We start from the raw sequence: 24817 nt of genomic DNA on the forward strand, positions 1-24817 counted from the left end.
ATCATTGCTTCAGATATGAAATCTTTCCTCTTCTCCAATGGCTTGATCTCTGATCATCAATTTGGTTTCAGACCTGGTCACTCTACTATGGACATGCTGCTTCTGCTTTCTGAACAATGGATGGAGGTCCTCAATGCCAAACAGGAAATTAGAGCTGTCTCCCTTGACATATCACGTGCCTTCGATACGGTCTGGCACCCCGCTCTGCTCACCAAACTCTCCTCTTTTGGTATCCATGGAAATCTCCACGCATGGCTGGCGGACTTCCTCTCTAGTCGGTCAACATGTGGCCCTGAATGGGTTTCTCTCATCTCCTCTTCCTGTTCAGGCTGGAGTTCCCCAAGGCAGTGTTCTGGGCCCTGTGCTTTTCCTGGTCTTCATCAATGATCTCTCTGACTCTCTTGAAAATCCTCTCTATCTCTTTGCTGATGACTCTACTCTCTGTCGCGCCATTCTTCATCCCTCAGATCGGCAGTCTGCAGCCTCCTCACTCTCTGCAGACCTGGACAAAATCACAGACTGGGCAAACAAGTGGAACATGTCTTTCAATCCTGACAAATCTCACACTCTTACGATGTCTCTCCGAAAAGACCGACTGGACAACCCTCCCATCCACTTTCTGAATAATCCTCTCCAAGAAGTTCTGTCACTCAAGCTTTTGGGTCTCACTATCTGCCATGATCTTTCCTGGGAAAACCACATTTCAAATCTGGCCTCCAAAGCCAGTCGCCGACTGGGCATCGTCCGTCGTGCGAAGTCCTTCCTTGGCACACCTGAGCTCCTCACCTCATACAAGGCTTTCATCCGCAGCTCAATGGAATACTGCTCTCCCCTCTAAGCTGGTGCTCCTGCCTCACACCTAGCTCGTCTTCACGCTGTTGAAACCAAAGCATTCAGAATCATTGGAATCTCCCGTGATGAAGCTAACTCCAAGGGCCTCTCACTCACTCACTCACCGCAGGCAGGTTGGTGGTCTTTCCGTCTTCTACCGACTCCTCTCTGGCCTTGCGCCCCCCCCCCCCCCCCCCCAGCTCTCTCTGGGATCTGTCCCGCAAATATTCCTACAGGTCGCACAAGATCTGCCTGCAACCCTCTTATGGTTAAACTGCCAAAATCAAGACTCTCTGCTCACCTTCACTCCTTCATTCCTCTTTTCTCCCACCTCTGGAACAAACTCCCTCACTCTTCAATCCCACTCCACCCTCCAGGTCTTTAAAACAGCTGTTCACCACCATCTCTTATCTTCCCCCATCCAAAACCTTGATCTTTTCTACCCCTGCTAATTTCACCCCAATTCCACTTTTTTGAAATACCAACTTCTGTCCTGGAAGTCCTTGGTGTCCTTGTGTTTTATATTTCTCCCACCCCCCCCCCCCCCCCCCCACGCCTCCTCCCCCCAAGCCCTCTCCCTCCCACACATCTCCCTGCTCTCAAATGTTGTGTGCTCTCAAGTGTTTGTGTGCTTCCCCTTCTCTCCCCATCTTGTCTTCCGCTCACTCTTTTTATATATTTTGTTTGTCTGGTTGATTTGTTTGTGAAGTAAATGTAAGCTCTTTCACGAGCCTCGATTCAGTATACAAAAAAAAAAAAAAAAAAAAAAAAAAAAATAAATAAATACAGTGGCAAGAGCTACCTGTAGGTCCCGTGACGACATATTGGGGTTCTTAGAGACTTCTTTCAGCATCTTGCGGTCTGCTCTCGGGCTGAACTTGCTGGGGCGGCCTGACCCGAACAAGTTGGCAGTTGTTTGGAATCTTCTCCACTTGTAGATGATCTTCCGGACAGTCGAATGATCGATTTCAAATTGTTTGGGGATCTTTTTACATCCCTCCCCAGACACATAGGCATCTATAACCTTCTTTCTGAAGGCCTCAGAGAGCTCTTTTGATCTTGGCATGGTGACGCCGCACACTTCAACAAGAAAGAGCAAACCAAACTAAATGTCTGAGGTTTAAATAAGACAGGTTCCTCCAAGATCCTCTCTAACGATGTTCTAATCATTTGCACCTGATCTGGTGCACCTGATTCTAATTTTAGGTATTTGAAGTCGTGATAAATGTAGGGGTGTACGTACTTTTCCCACATGCGAAATTTGCATTTATGTTTATTTAAATTATACAATGGACGACAAAATGTAAATGTTTCATAATATTTGTTATATTATATCACCTTTATCTATCAATATTGTTGAAACGAAGTTCAAATAGCTGTATGTTGAAAAAGTCAAAACTTTACATGGGGTGTACTTACTTTTTCACGTGACTGTAGCTCTGGCTATTGTCAGAAAGCCTCCTTGGCACCACAGAGTCTGGCAGTCGCTCAGGACCACTGGCAAAGATTTCAAGCTGCCTCATCACATCATGATTGGTCTTCTCTCTGCCACCCACTAAAAATATATATTACTGCCACTTGGAAATTATTCTACAAAAGCCTCGTTTTCTCGTTCGTTTTCTCTTTCTTTCTTTCTTTCTTTCTTTCTTTCTTTCTATCTATCTACCTACCTATCTATCTCGCTCTCTCTCATACGCATCCTCTGGATCTATCATACGCATCCTATCATACGCTACACTGAACCGTGGTGAGACAGATGCCTTCAAACAACTTGTCTTTACTTCATGGTAATTTCCAGTAATTTGATAAGGTACCATTACAATAAAGATAACACCACCACCCCCATTTACTTTCTTAACAATCCTCTTTGAGGAAGTTCAATCATTCAAACTTCTATATCTCACCATCAGCCACGATCACTCTTGAGAAAACCACATTTTCAACTTTGCCCTCTAAAGCCAACCGCCAACTGGGCATCCTCTATCGTATAGAGTCCTTGCTTGTTGCACCTGAACTCCTATCCACCCACAAGGCCTTCATCCACAGCTTCATGGAGTAATGTATTCCCTCTGGGCTGGCTCCCCTGCCTCACATCTTTCTTAACGTAACGCCATGGAAACCAAGGCCTTCAAGATCATTGGATTCTTTAACGATGAAGAATCTCCCACGAGTCTATGGACCTATCATTTCGCTGTCACAAATTAGTCAGTGGTCTTTCTCTCTTCTACTACCTCCTTTCTTGTCTTGCACCCTCTGCTCTCTACGTGTTTTGTCCTCCCCCCCACCCCCCGCGGTTTCTGCAGGGTTCACACCGTCCACCATCGACCCCCTTCTGGTCCAACTACCTAAATCCAGGTTCACTGCTCATCTCCACTCATTTGTTCCTCTTTATTCCCCACTTGTGGAATCAACTTCCACATCTTCTACAATGTCATTATTCCCTCCAGGTCTTCAAGACAGCTGTTCACCACCATCACAGATCTTCCCCAATCCAAAACCATGATCTTTTTTTTTCTTTTTTTTTTAACTCTCGTTATCCCCAACCAAGTCTCTCCTAATTTTCCAGTATTTGCTCTTTGGAGTTTCCTTCATGTATGCGTGTTTTGTGTCCTGCCTTTGTCTGTTACATCCGGATACGTTGAGTGTGCTAGCTCTTCCACAAGTCTTGACTATGTATACAAAAAAAAAAGAAAAAAGTTCACAATAAGTGTACCTCTCTAGGTGGTTAACCCCACCCATACCCTCCCCTATTCCCTCCACAACACTTAATCTGCCCCCCCCCCCCCCCCCCACTCATCCCCGATATTTCATTCTCATCCCCCATTGGTCCATTTCCCCGCTTTCCAGTACTCCAACTGTACCGTTTTTCATTTTCGCTCTTCCATGTGCCTCAATTTATCTACAGAGAAAACTCCTCCACTTTCATCACCCCTCTGCCTCTTCACAAAAAAACCCACCAAAAACCACTTACATGATTTTCTTCAACCTTTTCAAGATCCTCTGCAATCACCTTTTCATCCTTCCACCTTTCATGATAAGCTTGTATTTGCCTAAATTGTAAGAAAGACAATACAAAAAAGCAGCACAACAGGCATAAGTGAATTCAATCAACAAAACCAACAAGTGTTTATGATCTGCAGAAGTTAAGTTGCAGTGATGAAATTTCAAGAACAGAACGAGAAAATGCAATCACGAGGTTATTTTACATCACTTCCAGAAGTGAACCCGATAATGGAGAAATAGAGCAAACACAACTTGAGCAAGCTTAAATTATTATTGGGGATGAGGGGGAGGAAGGAGTTGCCATATCTGGTCCACGGTTGCTTATCTGAGGATCACGATTGAATTGACCGATTAAACAACTCATTAATTACCTCTGCCACCGAAGGTGGATGGAGGTTATGTTTTCACCGCTCGCTGTCTGTCTGTTTGTCCATTTGTTTGTGAACAAGATATCTCAATAAGTTGTAGATGGATTCGGATGAAATTTGGCAGAGATGTAGTGTATGTGACAAGGACGAAATGATTAGATTTTGGTGAAGATCCGGATTCGGATCTGGCTAGTAGAATTTTTAAAGCGATTCTTCACCATTGAGTGATAGGACTGAAACGAACATATAATATAGCAGGATATCTCAAAAAGTTATGGATGGATTTGGACGAACCTTGTTAGACAGGTTGTGTATGTGACAAGGAAGAATCGATTCAATTTTGGTGAAGATCCGGATTCGGATCCGGCCAGTAGAATTTTTAAAGCGATTATTCACCATTGGGAGATAGGGCCAAAAACGATACAAAGCAGGATATCTCAAAAAGTTGTGGACGGATGATTTTGATTAAATGTGATTCTGTATTGTGATTTTCTGGTTTACTCTAGGATACAAAACGTAAACTGTTCAACTGGCGGAAGTATTCTCTCGACTGAGTGCCGTTCTAGATTAACTTTTAAATGATTCTTCACCATTGAGGAATTGGGTGAAAAGCGTAACATAACATGATATTTTAAAAAGTTGATGATGGTGAAAATGATGATTGGAAAGCTCTTGGTGAACATCATCTCGGGATATGCTCCGCAGGTTGGTCGGAGCGATGAAGAGAAGGACAAGTTCTGGTGTGCTACAGAGAAGCTGATGGAAAACGTGAAATATGAGGAAGTTGTTGTGGTAGGAGGATACCTAAATGGACATGTGGGAAGGAGTATGGACGGTTTTGAGGGAGTTCATGGGGGTTACGATATGGTGTGAGAAATGGAGAAGGTGAAAGGATTTTGGAGTTTGCTGATGGAGCTGATTTGTTGATTTGTAATACTCAGTTCCAGAAAGAGGATAATAAGCTTGTTACATACACGTCAGGTGGGTTGACGACAATCGTTGACTACCTGCTGGTGCGTAGGCGAGATAGGGAGCACCTCCGGGACACAAAGGTGATCCCGGGGGAGGAGGCTGTTTCACAGCACCACTTGGTTGTCTGCGACATAAGGGTAAAAGGTGCGAGGAGAGCTCGGTGGGTGAAGTACCAACCGAGAATGAAGGTGTGGAGGTTGAAAGAGGTGACAGTGAGGGAGGCATTCAAAGAGAGGCTGAGCATGGTAGAGGAGGATGTGGTTGAGCTTGAAAGTTGTTGGATGTCAATGAAAGATAGTCTGTTGGGAGCCGTTGGTGAGGTATGTGGATGGACAAAAGGACCACCAAGGCACTCGGAAACATGGTGGTGGGATGATTAAGTTGGAAAGAAGATTGACGAGAAGAGGAAGAAGTTCAAGGAGTGGCAGAAGGCGAAGGATATGGGGGCAGAAAAGGCAGAGCATGAAAGTTATAAGGCAGCCAAGAAGGCTGCAAAGTAAGAGGTAGCAAAGGCACAGGAGGCATGTAGGAAAATGTTCGGAGAACGCTTGGATTTGGAAGAGGGTCAGAGAGCGGTATTCAGGCTTGCAAAGCAGATAGCGAAGGAGAGGTGTGATGTGATGGGGGTGAGTTGCTTGAAGGATGAAGTGCGACAAATCGTTGTGGACCCAGATGGAATTAAAGGAAGATGGAAGAGATATATGCAAATACTGTTGAATGCAGAGAATGAATGGGATGGCAACATCGAGAGTAACCCAGTTTTAGGACCGGCAGAGAAGATAACCGAGAAGGAAGTTGAGGAAGCGATAAAAGCAATGAAGAGTAGAAAAGCGGGAGGAACGACAGGAGTTGTGGGAGATATGTTGAAGGCAGCGGGAAATTGGGGTGTGAACAGAATGACAGAGATCTGCAATCTGGTGGTGAAAGAAGGCCGCAGTCCAGTGGATTGGGAACTGAGTACCCTCGTCCCTCTATACAAGGGGAAAGGTGACCCTCTGGACTGTGGCTCGTATCGAGCGATAAAGTTATTGGAGCATGGAATGAAGGTACTGGAAAGGGTGTTGGAGAGGAGGATAAGGAAGAAAGTGAAGATTGACGAAATGCAGTTTGGATTTATGCCAGGAAGAGGAACGACAGACGCGCTTTTTATTGTGAGGCAGTTGCAGGAGAAGTATATGGAGAACAGGAAGAAGTTGTTTCTTGGGTTTGTTGATCTGGAGAAAGCATTCGATAGGGTTCCACGTGAAGTAATGACATGGGCATTGAGGAAGTTAGGAGTGGAGGAATGGTTGATCAGAGTAGTGACGGCAATGTACAAAAGAGCGTGCACAGTTGTAAGGACGAATTGACGGGAACAGTGGTGAGTTTGAGGTGAAGGTGGGAGTGCATCAGGGGTCGGTACTAAGTCCACTACTATTTGTAGCTGTGATGGAGGTGCAGGCTCAGAAACGTAAAGGAGGGTTTACCGTGGGAGTTGTTGTCTGCAGATGATCTGGTGTTGATTGCAGAATGTATGGATGGACTGTAGGAGAAGATGAACAAGTGGAAGGAATGTATGGAGACAAAAGGTCTGAAGGTGAATATCGGAAAAACGAAGGTGATGGCAAGTGGTAAAGCATGTGGTGAGGTGGAAAGAACTGGGAAGTGGCCGTGTGCTGTGTGCAGGAAGGGTGTCGGAGTGAATTCCATTCAATGTACAATGTGCGCTGAGTGGGTTCATCAAATATGTAGTGGTTTGAGTGGGTCATTAACCAGTGTGGCAGCTACATTCAAGTGTAAGGTGTGTACAGAGGGAGCTGCAGATGGAGGAAATGTTGAGTTGGATCTTGGAGATGGCATGAAGCTGGAAGGTGTGAAAACATTTTGTTACCTAGGAGACATGCTGAATGGAGAAGGTGGATCAGACTCGGCAACGGTTGCTCGAGTGAGATGTGCATGGAAGAAGTTTCGGGAACTGAGTGGCGTGCTGACGAGGAGGGGAGTGTCGTTGAAGCGGAAGGGAAAGGTGTATGCTGCATGTGTGAGAAGTGTTATGATTTATGGGAGTGAGACATGGGTAATGAACGTAGAGCAACAACAAAGGCTGGAAAGGGTGGAAATGCAAATGGTTCAGTGGATGTGTGGAGTATCGTTGAGAGAGAGGAAGACAAATGATGAATTGCGAAAGATGATGGGCATAGAGCCTGTGATGGATGCTGTGAAGAGAAACAGGTTGAGATGGTTTGGTCACGTGTTGAGGAAGGATGAAAGTGACTGGTTGAGAAGAGTGATGGAAATGAATGTAGAAGGAAGTAGAGGACGGGGAAGACCGAGAAAGACTTGGCTAAAGATGGTCGAAGAAGAAATGCGGGCAAGGGGGTTATAACAAGGGGAGATGCAGAAAATAGGGCAAAATGGAGAACATTGTCATGGGGACCGCAAGGCTAACCCCCGCTCTTGCAGGGAGAATGGCCTTAAAATGCCTGTTGTTGTTGTTGTATATTTTAAAAAGTTATGGATGAGTTATGACTAAACTAGGTGTACGAGTTAGTTTGGTGACAAGAACAAGCCAATTCGATTTTGGTTGAGGTCGGAATCCAGATCCGGCCTATCAGTGGGATACAAAACAAACTGTTCAGCCTGGCAGAAGTAAGCGCTCTACCGAGTGCTGTTCTAGTCTAATCATGTGCTTCGGTTAAGCCCACGAAGCACCTTTCCCAGCTCTAGGCGAATGACGGAGCTGTTTTCAGCTCCACAGCCATGATCCCCTCCACAGCAGGTCTCCATGAACAAACGCACCCTCTCCCTCTCCTTCACCATCTGTCTATCACCGCTGCATCCCAATGTTCTTTTTTCCTGTTCTCCAAATGTTATTGTCCCAAACAGGCACAAACCAACCAATCGACAAGCGATCGGCCAAGTGAAGTCACAGACACTTATGGAGTGCAACACAAAGGCCGTTCGTTAGCCGTACTTTTCCCAGACAAACACTCAAAGTTCAAAACCCACTGACCAAAACTTAAACAAATCAGTCAAGTCGTGTGTGACTGGCTATGTGACATCCCACGCATAACATTATGAAGAACAAGTCAATTCAACAAACAACTTTGCACCAGAGTGAACATTTTAAAAGGGGGGTAATTTAATTAGAGAAAATATAGCATCGATATAATAATAGGCTTGTTCAACCGTCCGTCCGTCTATCTGTGTCTGTGTAACATTCCATTGGTTTGACCGTTTGCTTGACTCCACTCAAAAATTCAAACTTAAAAATCATAAAGCCACCATGTTGGTTGGGAGCCGTCATATTCACAATCTCGCCAACACCTCCTGATAAGTTTTTCCTTCAGTGCAAAACGACCAAAGCGACTGCTAAAAGGATCATCAAATATCGAAAGGTTCAAGATGGTGGTTTGTGGAACAGCTTCGTTTCATTCCGAGTGGTGAGAACATCGCCTCATTACACGTGGTTTACATTCAACATTACATTCAAGATGGCAACCGAGGACAAATAATGTACGTATCGCAGTTGTAAATTTGAGCGTCTCTCATTTGTCTCTGTCTCATTCGTCTCTCATTTGAGCATCTCTCATCTCTCAGATCTCTCATTTTTCCAGCCCTTGTCGTGTTTTCTGCTTTGAGACGTACAAGACAGCTGTGTATACACTCTGAGATCATCTTGCGAAGTAATAATGCCTGCTGGACGAAAGAACCAAGTGGAACCTCAAGTCTCCAACCCAAGTTGAACACCCTCTTAAAACGGTGAATTTGAACAGTTTGTCACTTGCTGCGATCAGTGCTGGGCAGATGGACTTAAATAATTAATCGATTTGACAAGTTGGAAACCAATATCAACTAATCTATTGAATTTCATGGTAAAATGTTGGCTGCACTCGAGTTTAATGTGAAAAACTCGCATGGGTTAACAACACGGATGACCAAGGTGGAGAATCTTACTATAATTCACCAAATGTCCGTCTGTCTGTCCGTTCGAAGGTACCGTAAAAACTGCTGAACCGATCGCAAAGATATTTTTGGGTGGATAATCCTGGGATCTCCAGGAGTAAAATAGGGTATTTCGTTTTCCCAATTTCAGCTTTGGTCTCCAGCATTCTCAGGTTTGGACTAACGCATAACATTCGCGTTCGCATGACGTTCATTGTGACGTCTTCTTCCGTCAGGGCTTCAATTGGGAGGCCCAAATGAAAAGGCTAAATATCAGAAATTGAAGGCTTTTTTTCTTTTAAACGATTTATATAAACATCCGTTAAATCTCGATCGGTGTGAATACGATTATCGATCACGATTTGAAACACGATGGAATATTTACCGATATGAACAGTGATGTGGCTTTTATTGAAATTCTAAAGATACAGTTTAGATTTTGATGATTTGCGTGTGATGTGATTCAACGGATGTTTATATGAATCGTTTAAAATAAAAAAGCCTTCAATTTCTGATATTTTGCCATCACCATATGCAGATTCACCACGGACCCACGATCGATGTTTCTATACGTGAACGTACCCGTTTGTTTGCGAACAGGTACGTTTTTCATGGAAGTCCTTCACGAACTTGCTGTCCATGTCTGACGTGCGACTGAAGGTGCTACAGGAATGTGGAATTTATTGGTTTCATGCTTTAGCATTCACCGTATCTGCATTGCCTGTTTGCTTCTGGCCTCCCACCCGTGCGTAGCACGGGTATTTCTCTAGTTATAAAATGTCCGAACGGACCGAACTAAACCCATTCTTATAAAGGAAACTAGCTGGAAGCCCATGGTAAAATACCACGATCGAATAATAAAAGGAAGACTTTTATTCTTGTGCTGGTTGAAAGAGCTGAATTGAGACAGTATTCTATTTTTCCCGTAGGTGTGGGTTAATTCGAAGCAACGTTTATGGAATTTATTAGCTCTGAGGAGCATTTCCGTGTTTCAGAATGGGGTCGGGAAGACAGACAGCATTAGTCTATAAATATACTGTATAGACTAGAGAGTATTGTGAAATTCCAAAATAATCATATTTTAGCAAATATATCGCAGCATGTTTCTTAACAACAAAAAAGAAGAAAAAAATCGTGAGCAATCAAATCCGCAGTCTGTTTGTTGCCTTATACACCGCCTAGGGTCAATTTCTGGTCAAGATATACAAAATGTAATCGATTGTTTAAACTTTAAACAGTTTAAAGCAAGGAAGTGTTAAAAAGAGCAAGAGACAACTTCCATGAAGCCCCTTTATCAGATACAAGCTGAAGTACACGGGAGCTGTAAGGGTGAGGGCAGGGATGTTGAGGGGAAGGTGAGGGGAGGGAAGGTGAGGGTGAGGAGGAAGTGGGGAGAGCGGAAGAGGGAAGTGGAAATGGAGGGAAGGGGAAGGAGGAGGAGGAAGGTGAAGGAGGGGGGGGAGGAAGAGGAGCAAGTGGTGGGGTGAGGAGAGGAGGGGAAGGAGGGAAGGAAAAGGAGGGGAGAAGAAAGGGTGAGGGAGGAGAGGGGAAGGAGGGGAGGGGGTGAAGAGCCAGAAGGGAAAGGGAGGGGAAGGGGAGGAGGGCAATTTTACCCATGCAAAGAGTGCATTAACCTCAGCGTTGCCCAGGTAAAAAAGGAAATTGCAATAACCTTTGCCACCGCCACCCCTCTAGCTCCCCACACCCGTTGCATGATGCCGCAGCCACAGCCTATGTTCCCCACCACACAAAGTTGTATTTGTACCCCGAGTTTGGAGTTTGTAACTTAAAAAAAGATGTGGTAGTGCATAAGGAACAAAGAAAACATGAGAGAGACAGAGACATAGACATAGACAGACACAGACACACACACAATTACCAAAACACCGACGTGCATGAACGATTGGGCAAGTGACCTAATCCAAAGAAAATTTAAGTACAAGTAAATAAGATGTATTTTTTTAAACCTATGGAATAAATTAAAATTGACCGACTGACTACCATGTTATATCCTCAAATCAGAAACTTCTTTTTTTTGGCTTACAAGGTGCTGAACTGAATAAAGACCTTGCTGAAAATTATTTAAAAAAAAAAAAACCACCTTTCTTTCTCAGCAATGACCAAGTTGTTGATATAAGCCTGCAGCTCAATCTCCTGCTGTATCCTTTTCTCTTCAAGAGTGCTCCATCGACGCTTTTTGGCCAATCGCAGTGCACTAGCAATGTCATCTCCAAAGTTAAGCCGTTGTTCCTTTGCCAAACTGTGTGCTGTATGGAAAGCAGAAGTTAAATTGCAACAATGGAAACAATTCATGGAGATACACATTAACATTACAGAAGAAAACAACTTGCAATGATAAGATCAATATTATCCAAAAGCAACTTCAAAAGAGTTTTTGCAAAATTGTTTTCAGTGCAGTCACCTTGCCACAGATAATATATATTCCTATACATTGTTATGTCTGGCGGGTAGTGATATGTAGAGCAGAATAGGTGACATGCTTCGTGTGTCGCGGTAAGGAAAACTACCTGTAATAAGTTCATGTGTAGGCGTATTGTCGGGTAAGGAGTATACTTGTGAATCTACCAGGAGGTTTGTGTGTTAAGTAGTGTAGGGATTAAAGAGTAGCGCCCCCTGTGTAGAGTAGAGTATGTGTCAACGGTTAGGCACAGATTGGCAAAGGCTTGTGAAGTTGCGAGAGGAAACTTGAAAGTGACCCAGGATAAAATGAAAGTGAGACATGACAAGAAATCTCAGATAAGAAACATTGCCTCAAATCATAAAAACATTGCCTCAAAAAGAGAACCATGACAATCGCAAGTACATATGGGCAGGGTGCAGCCCGAAGTGGAGATCGGTTTCTGAGGTTTGGGACATGGAATCTGGGGACAATGACAGGGAGATCAGGAGAAGTGGTGGAAGTATTGGTCAGAAGAAGAGTGGACATATGTTGTGTGCAAGAGACGAGATGGAAGGGAAGTGGTGTGAGAATGGTGAAGGGTAGGCAGGGACAGAAATACAAGTTTGTGTGGCAAGGGTGCCCGGAGGGCGTGAATGGTGTTGGTGTCCTGTTTTCTGAGGAGTTTGTAGACAGTGTGGTGAGTGTGACTAGAGTGAGTGATAGGTTGATGATGGTGAAAATGATGATTGGAAAGCTCTTGGTGAACGTCATCTCGGGATATGCTCCGCAGGTTGGTCGAAGCGATGAAGAGAAGGACAAGTTCTGGTGTGCGATAGAGAAGCTGATGGAAAACGTGAAAGATGAGGAAGTTGTTGTGGTGGGAGGAGACCTGAATGGACATGTGGGAAGGAGTATGGATGGTTTTGAGGGAGTTCATGGGGGTTATGGATATGGTGTGAGAAATGGAGAAGGTGAAAGGATTTTGGAGTTTGCTGATGGAGCTGATTTGTTGATTTGTAATACTCAGTTCCAGAAAGAGGACAATAAGCTTGTTACATACACGTCAGGTGGGTCGACGACAACCGTTGATTACCTGATGGTGCGTCGGCGAGATAGGGGGCACCTCCGGGACACAAAGGTGATCCCGGGGGAGGAGGCTGTTTCACAGCACCACTTGGTTGTCTGCGACATAAGGGTGAAAGGTGCGAGGAGAGCTCGGCGGGTGAAGTACCAACCGAGAATGAAGGTGTGGAGGTTGAAAGAGGTGACAGTAAGGGAGGCATTAAAAGAGAGGCTGAGTAGGGTAGAGGATGATGTGGTTGAGCTTGAAAGTGGTTGGATGTCAATGAAAGCTAGTCTGTTGGGAGCCGTTGGTGAGGTATGTGGATGGACAAAAGGACCACCGAGGCACTCGGAAACATGGTGGTGGGATGTTGAGGTTGGAAAGAGGATTGACGAGAAGAGGAAGAAGTTTAAAGAGTGGCAGAAGGCGAAGGGTACGGGAGCAGAAACAGCAGAGCATGAAAGTTATAAGGCAGCCAGGAAGGCTGCAAAGAAAGAGGTAGCAAAGGCGCAGGAGGCATGTAGGAAAATGTTCGGAGAACGCTTGGATTCGGAAGAGGGTCAGAAAGCAGTATTCAGGATTGCAAAGCACATAGCGAAAGAGAGGTGTGATGTGATGGGGGTGAGTTGCTTGAAGGATGAAGTGGGACAAATCGTTGTCGACCCAGATGGAATTAAAGGAAGATGGAAAAGATATATGGAAATGCTGTTGAATACAGAAAATGAATGGGATGGCAACATCGAGAGTAACCCAGTTTTAGGACCGGCAGAGAAGATAACTGAGAAGGAAGTTGAGGAAGCGATAAAAGCAATGAAGAGTGGAAAAGCGGGAGGGCCGACGGGAGTTGTGGGAGATATGTTGAAGGCAGCAGGAAGTTGGGGTGTGAAGAGAATGACAGAGATCTGTAATCTGGTGGTGAAAGAAGGCCGCATTCCAGTGGATTGGGAACTGAGTACCCTCGTCCCTTTATACAAGGGGAAAGGTGACCCTCTGGAGTGTGGCTCGTACCGAGCGATAAAGTTATTGGAGCATGGAATGAAGGTATTGGAAAGGGTGTTGGAGAGGAGGATAAGGAAGAAAGTGAAGATCGACGAAATGCAGTTTGGATTTATGCCAGGAAGAGGAACGACAGATGCGCTTTTCATTGAGGCAGTTGCAGGAGAAGTACATGGATAAGAGGAAGAAGTTGTTTTTTGGGTTTGTTGATCTGGAGAAAGCATTCGATAGGGTTCCACGCAAAGTATTGACATGGGCATTGAGGAAGTTAGGAGTGGAGGAATGGTTGATCAGAGTAGTGATGGCAATGTACAAAAGAGCACGCACAGCTGTAAGGACGAAGGACGGGAACAGTGGTGAGTTTGAGGTGAAGGTGGGAGTGCATCAGGGGTCGGTACTAAGTCCACTACTATTTGTAGCTGTGATGGATGTGCTGGCTCAGACCGTAAAGGAGGGTTTACCGTGGGAGTTGTTGTATGCAGATGATCTGGTGTTGATTGCGGAAAGTATGGATGGACTGAAGGAAAAGATGAACAAGTGGAAGGAATGTATGGAGACAAAAGGACTGAAGGTGAATATCGGAAAGACAAAGGTGATGGCAAGTGGTAAAGCATGTGGTGAGGTGGAAAGAACTGGGAAGTGGCCGTGTGCTGTGTGCAGGAAGGGTGTCGGAGTGAACTCCATTCAATGTACAATGTGTGCTGAGTGGGTTCATCAAAAATGTAGTGGTCTGAGAGGGTCATTAACCAGTGTGGCAGCTACATTCAAATGTAAGGTGTGCACAGTGGGAGCTGCAGATGGAGGAAATGTTGAGTTGGATCTTGGAGACGGCGTGAAGCTGGAAGGTGTGAAAACATTTTGCTACCTCGGAGACATGCTGAATGGAGAAGGTGGATCAGACTCGGCAACGGTTGCTCGAGTGAGATGTGCATGGAAGAAGTTTCGGGAACTGAGTGGCGTGCTGATTAGGAGGAGAGTGTCGCTGAAGCTGAAGGGAAAGGTGTATGCTGCATGTGTGAGAAGTGTTATGATTTATGGGAGCGAGACATGGGTAATGAACATAGAGCAGCAACGAAGGCTGGAAAGGGTGGAAATGCGAATGGTTCGATGGATGTGCGGAGTATCGTTGAGAGAGGGGAAGACAAATGATGAATTGCGAAAGATGATGGGAATATTGCCTGTGATTGATGCTGTGAAGAGGAACAGGTTGAGATGGTTTGGTCATGTATTGAGGAAGGATGAAAGTGACTGGTTGAGAAGAGTGATGGAAGTTAATGTAGAAGGAAGTAGAGGACGGGGAAGACCGAGAAAGACTTGGCTAAAGATGGTGGAAGAAGAAATGCGGGCAAGGGGGTTAACAAGGAGAGATGCAGAAAATAGGGCAAAATGGAGAAGATTGTCATGGGGACCGCAAGGCTAACCCCCGCTCTAGCAGGGAACATGGCCTTAAAATGCATGTTGTTGTTGTTGCCCCCTGTGTGTCCTCACCTGGTTAGCCAAACCTTTGTCTCTTTTGGCACTGCACACCACTTAGACATTAGTTAGGACCTTTAGTACAACACTAAGTAACACCCTCCCCTGACATGACTTGGGAAGAGACCAGGCCAGGACACCGCCGATAATGGCCGCCCCCATTTATACCTCCGGAGAAGCCTATCCACCTTGAGTACCACGCCCAGGAGGGCTGTGCTCGTTTGGCGCGAATGGACGCGGGAGGCGCGAAGCGAGTCGACAGAGGGCGGGAAGTTACGAGGCTCTGATTGGTTGGCAGCGCGCCAGTCTGACGTCACCGGCCGAGGCTATAAAAAGAGCGGAACTCAGCGCGAAGAGATCAGAGACCGGCTGGAGATTTAACGAGCGCCGAACGCCATTCTGGCAGTTGAGTTGAGATGAGCTGGAGTAGAGTCGTTCAGAGATCCCGAGATCCCGAGTGAGATTCCTGGCCCTGGCAGTTTCGTGAGATCCCTGGTTGCGTTGGCTCGCAGAATCTAGCAGAGTCCTGGCAGATTCCTGGAAGATTCACGGCCTGAGTTGGCCGTCCCGGTGAGATCCGAGTTGGCTTGTCGACCGTGTACGAGGGTCGACCTCGTGGTGATCGGTGCTTGGTGCTTTGGAACTTGGAGCGAGGCGTGCCGCGGGACGAAAGGAGCTGCATGTTGGACGGCGGCCAAAGCCAACGACAAAGACCAGATAAGCCCGAGTTGCGCGTTCACCAGTCCATGACGTGTTCTTTTCTTTAATTCATTCATTACCGGCGCATGCTTTTCCTGTCCTTGCTTTTCATTTAATAAACCCTTATATTATTTGCTGTACATACTTCAACGCAATTTCCCGGGTGATTGATTTAACAGGTAAGCCTGAAGGGGCTCTCGCCGCTCACCTCCATCCCGTGCGCTTGGGTAGCTTTGGTTTCGGAGTCCGCCATTGAGTTTCCACCTCAGGGGCTAAGGCCTTCGTGATCGGCATCCGCGACTGCCTGATATTAATTTCGGCGGTTGCGCGACATTTGGTAGTCGGTAATGGGATTGAACCCTAAAAAAAAAAAAAAATTGGTGTCAGAGTGTGGAGAGTTGGGAAACAAATTTTTTTGTAATCGAGGCGGAGAAATTTGTATAGTCGATTGGACATACGGAGCGTGATATCGCGTCTTCGACAAATTTAAATTTTGTTTCGGAATTAAAATAAATACGCGCGCGGGAAACGACCTTCTGAAAAGCGAATGTCAGAGGTCGACGAATTGGAGGTGCGTAGCGAGGCTTCTGTCAGTTTAGGGAGTGAGCCGGAAATGGGGGAATTGGAGGATAGCGTTGGAACTTCCCCCGCCGGAGTGACGGCCCCCATAGACACCCAGGCCTTAATGCAAATTATGGAGCGATTGGGAAAGCAGATGGGAGATATGAAAAGTGGATTGGAAAACAAAATGGAGGCTCAGGGTGAGCGATTGGGAAATCAAATTGAGGGAATGAGTAATGAGATGGGAGAAATGAAAAACAAAATGGAGTTCCAAGGGAAGGAATGTAGGGAAGGAATGAAAGGATTGAGTGATCGATTGGAGGGAAAAATTGAAGGGATGGGAAATAAAATTGAGGAACTGATTAACAAAATGGATGCCTGGACGAATGAATTGAAGGAAGGACGAACGAATGGTGCCGACGGGGCACAGGAGAGGTCAATGGTGGCAGAAATGGAATCGGAACAGGGGGAAGGCAAATTGGGAATGGAGGAGAGTACGGCCCATGCAGATGTGCATGTTGCTCAGGAACAGGAAATTGCACCGGGAACGGCATGTGAAGAGGTGAATGGGGAATGCGCACAGGTGAGCGTGGAGTGCCAGAATTGTAACAGGGAATATTTCCCATCTGCTGGCCTGGTTGTTTGTCGGGACCGTGTGGATGTCACAACACCCCAACCGGGGGATGAATTCGAAATGGTGCAGCACCAGGGCGGTGGTGCAGAGCAAGAGGGGGTAGAGGTATTGGAGGTCCGAGTAATGGAGCCGGACCATGTATTTATTGATCACGACCTGGCGGGTCCAGAAATGATTTGTGGTGATGATGGGGATGACGAGCATGATGTGATTCAGCGGCTGGGGACCTGGGACAGTCCCATGGGGGAAGAGTTTGACCAGGTCCAAAGGAGTTTGGGGGATGAGGTGAGTTGGTCCGAGGAAGTGGTTGAGGTGACCAAGGGGACCCTCACCACACACTGCAATTTGGTAACAGAGGCTCCGAAATTGAATGACCAGTTGGGGGAGTGTGTTGGCTCCGGGCTGGATTTGGATCTTGGAGGATCGGGAGATCGAGCCTCAGATGATTTGGTCCCCGTAGGGAATGTGGACCAGCTGCAGGGAGGGGCAGAACAACCTGAGGGAGGGGTTGTTACCTGCAGCTGCGGTTTGGGACGGGCATTTGCAAATTGTGAAAAAGAAATTTAAAATAAAATTAAAATGGGAGGTTGATTTGGCACAGCCTTGGGGAGAGTTGGTCCCCGGGCTGCGGGATTTGGACCGGGAGAGGTCAATGGTGATGGCCTCGGGCAAAACTTGCCCCTTTCAAAATTTGAAGATGCCAGCCAGCTGGGGGGCTGTGCTGGCGTGATTTGGACGTGGGGTCCAGCCTTGGGTGTCGAGGTACGACCTGGGCCTCAGGGGGGGTCTGGTGGAATGTGGCGTCCCTTGTCCGTCGGGACGCCATCCGGGCGTGTGGCTCGGGCCGGCAGGGTCACCGGACCCTGGTGGGGGTTAAGACCTCCAGGGGGTCCGAGGTGGTTACTCAGGCCTGCGATGGCAAATATTGAGGACCACTAGGGGGAGGTGTTGTGGGTCACGCTTTGGTGGTGGCACCGCGGACGGCCAACTTGGGCCTGATGTAGTGACCACCCAGGTATGCGACCTGACACCTTCTCCCTGAGACTTTGGGACAGCCAGCATGTGATGACCTGACATGCTGTGTTGGTCTATGGACGCGGGTCGAACCGAATGGACAGGGATGGAGATAGCCTGCCGGACAACCATTGGGGCATCTGTGGAACGTGATGGTGTGAGGGTGACTTTCCACAGATGGTCCGTTATGATTTATGGACTCTCGGTTTGGGAAGGGAGCCATGGGGTTGATGAATCGGGAGATGTGTAACGAGCTGAGCATATGCGCAATGCTCGGCTGGCATGTGTATGGCAAAGCATCTTTCTTTGGTGAGGTTAGTGAAATGTGACAAATGTTTGGCATGGGTAATCTGTGGGTTAGATGCAAATTTAAGGGTGAATTTTGTGAAGAGAAATGGTGGACACTGTATAGTGACGCCATTATTGATCCAGGTGTGTTATACCAAAGTGTTGGAGGCTGTGATAAAATTGACAGGGTAGCAGGACACAGCTTTCAACTGGTTGCGGGAGCGACTGTGCTGATATTTGGGACGCGGAGTCATGGGGATGTAGTTGGGTGATCTGAGGGTCAACGTGGTGCTGTGCGTGTCCGAGGTGTGTGGACCATGTCTTCTGGGTGGGTCTCCCGGTGGAGCATGGCTGTTGACTGGACCTTGGTGTGGTCAAGTGTGGGTGAGCACTGGGGGGGCTGCAGTTCTGTAGTCGGACTGGGGGATGATGTGGAGGTGCAGGGGACGTGGCTGTAGGAATGCCACGCACTGCGACCGTGCCCCCCAGGGCCGAGGTTGTTCATGCGGTAGTGTGTTTTTGGCAGCAGGTGCTCACCACATTGGCCAGCTGGGGCTGGTGCAGCTGTGTTCCTCGCAGGGGGGCCGAAGGATGGATGGTGGGTCGCACCCTTATGGACACTCATGGGCGATGTTGGCGTTTTGACTGCTCACCTTGTCCCGATGGCCCTTGCACAGTAGAGGTGCAGAGCTGTCGTGGCCACAGGTAGTGTAGTGATGATCACCGTTGGATGCGGATCCACATATCTGCCAGTGTAGTGGGGACAAAAGAGAAATTTGGTCAAATTTGGTAGGCCCAATGTGAAATTTTGGGATTGTGAAGGGTGGAATGCACTTTGGACCTGACCAACCGAAGTTACCTGTACATCAAGGTCGAGGTAAGGCCTTGATGGTTACTGTCCCAGGCTGCAGGACTTGCTTATGGAAATTTTGGGGACATGTAATTTGGAGTTGGGAGGCGGGTGAGAGTGATGACATGGCCGGTGAGGGGATGGATTGTGTGCCACAGAGTCTTGTGGGTGGCGTTTGTGTTGGTGTAGTGGTTATGTGTTTCTATGTGGTTGTGAGGTTGGAGGAAATGGATGAGTGATGATTATATCGGAGACAATGAGCGGTGATTATTGTGCTTTTGGAAATGTGTAATGGTTTAAATGTGAATGGGATTTCACATGCAGCGGGCCATGGCAACCTTTGGAACACCTTTTACACCATCTTTGGAATTGTGCTGAATTGTGCTGGAGAATTGGATGGCGGCGGGGGAGGAAGTGTGTTTTGGGGTCTTGTGGGTGGCGAAGGTGTGTGTATCCGCAGGTACGGATCAAGCTCTGAGGAGCGATGCCTGCGGCCCCCTCTGCGGCAATTACCCCTGGCAGCCGGTGGTATCTGGAAATTGGAGCTCGTCGGTGGAGGGTCTGGTTGGGCGCCGTGGGGTGAGGGAGTCCCCCGGTGACCCGTGTAGCTGCGCGGAAGCAGGAGGCCACGGAGGGGCCTGGTGTGTGTGGAGACCCTCACCGGCGAGGTAACGGCGGAAAGGGGCTGTTGGGCTGTCACGGGGCCAAGTGGTAAAGGGGGGGGGGGGGGGCAATGAACTTGTAAGTCGGTTGACTTGTTTTTGTGACTGCGGACACCACAGCCTGAAGCGCCCCCACCATCTTTTTGTGCGGTACCTCCCCGCTGCCTAGTTGAGGAATGCACACACATGTATATGACATCAATGCCATGGTCCTGCAGGGGGGTGAAATAAGTGCTTTGTTGATTTTTGAAATGCAGCAATGAGTGGTGGAATGAGAACGAGTGGTTAAGGGGTTTGTGTTGTGTGAATGAGGGCGAAATCCACTGAGCCATGTCACTCACCTGTAACACCTGGGCAGGGCCCGTGGAAATTTAGGGGCGCATTGGGGATGGCCGCGCAGGTAAGGTTGTGTCTTGTGGCATCCACCGGGGGACACGGTCTGTAGACCGGGGTTGTAAAAAAAAACGTTTTGAGTTTTTGGAATCTTGTAAGTTGGTTAAGTTTGTGGTTAAGTTAGTTTTTGAGTGTTGTTTGTTTCCTCCCTCCGCAGGAACAATGAAGATCAATGTACATATTTGATTGCATGATTGTTAAGGGGTTTAGCTTGTTAATGAAGTGTCGGTAAGTAGTCCGACTCACTACCCACAGCCCTTCCTGATTTATTTCATAGGTTAATTAAGTGGGTGACAGTAAGTGTTAAGGCTGGAATGGTAGTGCCTGCAGTGACCCTTGCAGGAGCTACGGTTCCAAGGGGGGGGGGGGGGGGAGCTGTGTTATGTCTGGCGGGTAGCGATATGTCGAGCAGAATAGAGCTAAATAGGTAACATGCTTCGTGTGTCGCGGAAAGGAAAACTACCTGTAATAAGTTCCTGTATAGGCGTTTGTCGGTTAAGATGTATAATTGTGAATCTACCAGGAGGTTCGAGTGATAAGTAGTGTAGGGATTAAGGAGTAGCGCCCTTGTATGTCTCACCTGGTTAGCCAAACCTTCGTCCCTTTTGGCACGGCACACCACTTATACATTAGTTAGGACCTTTAGTACAACACTAAGTAACGCCCTCCCCTGACATGACTTGGGAAGAGACCAGGCCAGGACACCGCCGATAATGGCCACCGCCACCTACACCTCCGGACAGGCCTATCCATCTTGAGTACCACGACTCGAGAGTGACGGCGAGGCATGGCCATGGCCATGTCGACCATGGCTGGAAACCATGGTGTCTTGACTCGAGAGTGACCATGCAAACTTTTCCACAACCCCGACCTGAATTGGGCGATGTGAATTGGCGAGAGAGTCAAAGGGAGGATCCTGTTTTGGGGCCCCTTTTTCATTGGGTAGAAGAGGACAAAAGACCTTCTTGGGAGGAGATTTCTCCACACGGGGCCCAGGTAAAGGCCTATTGGGCACAGTGGCAGATGTTGGGGTTGAAAGATGGTTATTTGTTCAGAAAGTGGGTAACACCAATGGGCGATGTAGCTTCCTGGTTGATAATTGTACCAAACAAATTGAAGGAAGTGGTTATGGGGCACGTGCATGGGCCTAGGACAATGGGACATTTGGGCGTGGCCAAAACTTTGTCCAAATTGCGGCAGAGGTTCTACTGGGTGAATTCGGGCAGGGACATTCAAAATTGGGTGAGATCCTGCGACCTCTGCCGCGGTAAGAAGGGACCCCCACATGCGCGCAAGGCCCCGCTCCAGGTATACAATGTAGGAGCACCACTTGAGCGGGTGGCAGTAGATGTGGTGGGGCCCCTGCCAGCCACCCGCAGAGGGAACCGGTACATTATGGTGGCAATGGACTACTTCACCAAGTGGCCAGAAGCCTACCCATTGCCCAACCAGGAAGCCCGGCTGGTAGCTCAAGTTTTGGTTGAGGGATTCTTCTCCCGATTTGGCGTTCCAAGGGAGCTACACACCGACCAGGGCCGGAACTTTGAATCCGCCCTCCTGCGGTCGATGTGCGAGCTCCTCCAAATTCATAAGACCAGGACGACCCCTCTTCGGCCTCAATCGGATGGGATGGTAGAGAGGTTCAACCGGACGTTGTTGACACAATTGGCACTCTTTACATCTGAAAACCAGCAGGATTGGGACGAGCACCTCCCCTTTATATTGATGGCATACCGGACCGCACAGCATGCGACCACTCGGTGCACCCCCGCCCTGTTGATGTTCGGTAGGGAGATGCGGGTCCCAACAGATTTGTTGATGGGACCGTCACCAGAGGAACCGGGTGAAGCATCTGTGGAAAGCTATGCAACCAATTTGAAAGCGAGCATGGAAAAGGCTCATGAGTTTGCGAGGAAGCAAATTGGCTTGGCTTTTTCGCATATGAAAACGTGGTATGATGCTCGGGCACACACACCTCGGTTCCTTCCCGGAGACCTTGTTTGGCTCTACTGGCCCCGGAGAAGGAAGGGGGTGTGCCCAAAACTCACCTCACCTTGGAAGGGCCCCGGGGTGGTGCTTCCGCAGGTGACTGATGTGGTGTTCAAAATTCAGATGGGCCCGCATACCCTTCCACAGATAGTTCACGGGGATAGATTGAGCTCCTACATGTGTCGGGAGGCTCCGGGGTGGATTGGGAGGGTGAGGGAGAAATTAGGTATGGTGGATGGCACTCTTGGACCCGACCAACCTGCAACTACCTGCACTTGAGGTGAGTGTTTTGAGGTGTACTGTCCCAGGCTTCAGGACTTGCTTGTGGAAATTTTGGGGACATGTAATTTGGAGTTGGGAGGTGGGTGAGAGTGATGACATGGCCGGTGAGGGGATATGGATTGTGTGCCACAGAGTCTTGTGGGTGGCGTTTGTGTTGGTGTTGTGGTTATGTGTTTTGATGTGGTCGTGAGAGTGGAAATTGACAATGAGTGACGATTATTGTGCTTTTGGAAATGGAAATGTAATGATTTGAACTGTGAACTGGGGGATTTCACATGAAGCAGGCCATGGCAAGTCTTGTAACATCTTTTACACCACCTTTGGAATTGTGCTGAGTTGTGTTGAGAATTGAATGGCAGCAGGGGAGGAAGTGTGTTTTGGGGTCTTGTGGGTGGGGAAGGCATGTGTGTCCGCAGGTACGGATCAAGCTCTGAGGAGCGATGCCTGCGGCCCCCCTCTGCGGCAATTACCCCTGGCAGCCAGTGGTATCTGGAAATTGGAGCTCGTCGGTGGAGGGTCTGGTTGGGCGCCCTGGGGGAAAGGAGACCCCGGGTGACCCGTGGAGCTGCGCGGCAGCAGGAGACAACGGAGCCTGGTGTGTGTGGAGACCCTCACCGGCGAGGTAACGGCGGAAAGGGGCTGTTGGGCGGTCACGGGGCCAAGAGGTAAAGAGGGTGGGGGCAATGAACTTGTAAGTCGGTTGACTTGTTTTTGGGACTGCGGGCACCACAGCCTGAAGCGCCCCCACCATCTTTTTGTGCGGTACCTCCCCGCTGCCTAGTTGAGGAATGCACACATGTATTTGACATCAATGCCATGGTCCTGCAGGGGGGTGTAGTGAAGTAAGTGCTTTGAAACGATTTTTGTGTCATGATGAGTTCCGGAATGAGTATGAGTGGATAAGGGGTTTGTGTTGCATGAATGAGGGTGAAATCCACCGAGCCATGTCTCTCACCTGTAACATCTGGGCAGGGCCCGTGGAAATTTAGGGGCGCATTGGGGATGGCCCCGCAGGTAAGGTGTGTCTTGTGGCATCCACCGGGGGACGCGGTCTGTAGACCGAGGTTGTAAAAAAAAAAAATGTTTAGAGTTTTTGGAATCTTGTAAGTTGGTTAAGTTTGTGGTTAAGTTAGTTTTTGAGTGTTGTTTGTTTCCTCCCTCCGCAGGAACAATGATGATCAATGTACATATTTGATTGCATGATTGTTAAGGGGTTTAGCTTGTTAAGGAAGTGTAGGTAGGTAGTCCGACTCACTTCCCACAGCCCTCCTGATTTATTTCATAGGTTGATTAAGTGTGTGACAGTAAGTGTTAAGGCTGGAATGGTAGCGCCTGCAGTGAACCTTGCAGGAGCTACGGTTCCAAGGGGGGGTGGGGGCTGTGTTATGTCTGGCGGGTAGTGATATGTAGAGCAGTTAGATCTGAATAGGTAATATGCTTCGTGTGTCACGGTAAGGAAAACTACCTGTAATAGGTTCTTCATGTGTCGGCGTTTTGTCGGTTAAGATGTATACTTGTGAATCTACCAGGAGGTTCGAGTGATAAGTAGTGTAGGGATTAAGGAGTAGCGCCCCTGTGTGTCCTCCCCTGGTTGGCCAAACCTTTGTCCCTTTTGGCACTGCACACCACTTAGACATTAGTTAGGACCTTTAGTACAACACTAAATAACGCCCTCCCCCCTGACATGACTTAGGAAGAAACCAGGCCAGGACACCGCCGATAATGGCCGCCGCCATTTACACCTCCAAGAGGCCGATCCACCTTGAGTACCACGCCCAAGAGGGCTGTGCTCGTTTGGCGCGAATGGACGCGTGAGGCGCGAAGCGGGTCGACAGAGGGCGGGAAGTTACGAGACTCTGATTGGTTGGCAGTGCGCCAATGCTGACGTCACGGGCCAGCAGATATTAAAGAGGCCGGACGCCATTTTGGGCAGTCAAGGAGTTGTGAGTTGGATCCCGAGTTGTTATAAGCAGGGTCATGAGTTGAGATCCCGAGTGAGTTACGCACGAGTTGAGCAGTTGTGCACTAGTGAGATTCCTGGCCCTGGCAGTTTCGTGAGATCCCTGGTTGCTTTGGCTCGCAGAATCTAGCAGATTCCTGGCAGATTCCTGGAAGATTCACGGCCTGAGTTGGCCGTCCCGGTGAGATCCGAGTTGGCTTGCCGACCATGTACGAGGGTCAACCTCGTAGTGATCGGTGCGTGGTGCTCGGTGCTCTGGAACTTGGAGCGAGGCGTGCCGCGGGACGAAAGGAGCCACGTGTTGGACGGTGGCCAAAGCCAACGACAAAGACCAGATAAGACCGAGCTCCGCGTTCACAATAACATAACGAACGTCTTTATTTTTGGTATTCATATCCCCTCGTCTTGTATTCGATATCTGGTGTGCGGGATCCCGATTTAGAATATTTCATTA

General features: G+C 48.0%; 1 protein-coding gene across 1 annotated transcript in view; it reads right to left on the reverse strand.

Moving 5' to 3' along the window:
* The window catches only part of STUB1 (STIP1 homology and U-box containing protein 1), a 60418-nt gene that overhangs the window by 21088 nt on the left and 14513 nt on the right, over positions 1-24817 (reverse strand). The window contains exons 3-4 of the mRNA XM_068110661.2: positions 11200-11365; positions 3803-3881 (exon numbers count right to left, since the gene is read on the reverse strand). Coding sequence (XP_067966762.1) covers positions 3803-3881; positions 11200-11365 — 245 coding nt within the window. The remainder of the gene's footprint in view (positions 1-3802; positions 3882-11199; positions 11366-24817) is intronic.

Source organism: Myxine glutinosa, chromosome 3 (assembly GCF_964187855.1).
Source record: "Myxine glutinosa chromosome 3, kmMyxGlut1.1, whole genome shotgun sequence".
NCBI lineage: Eukaryota > Metazoa > Chordata > Myxini > Myxiniformes > Myxinidae > Myxine > Myxine glutinosa.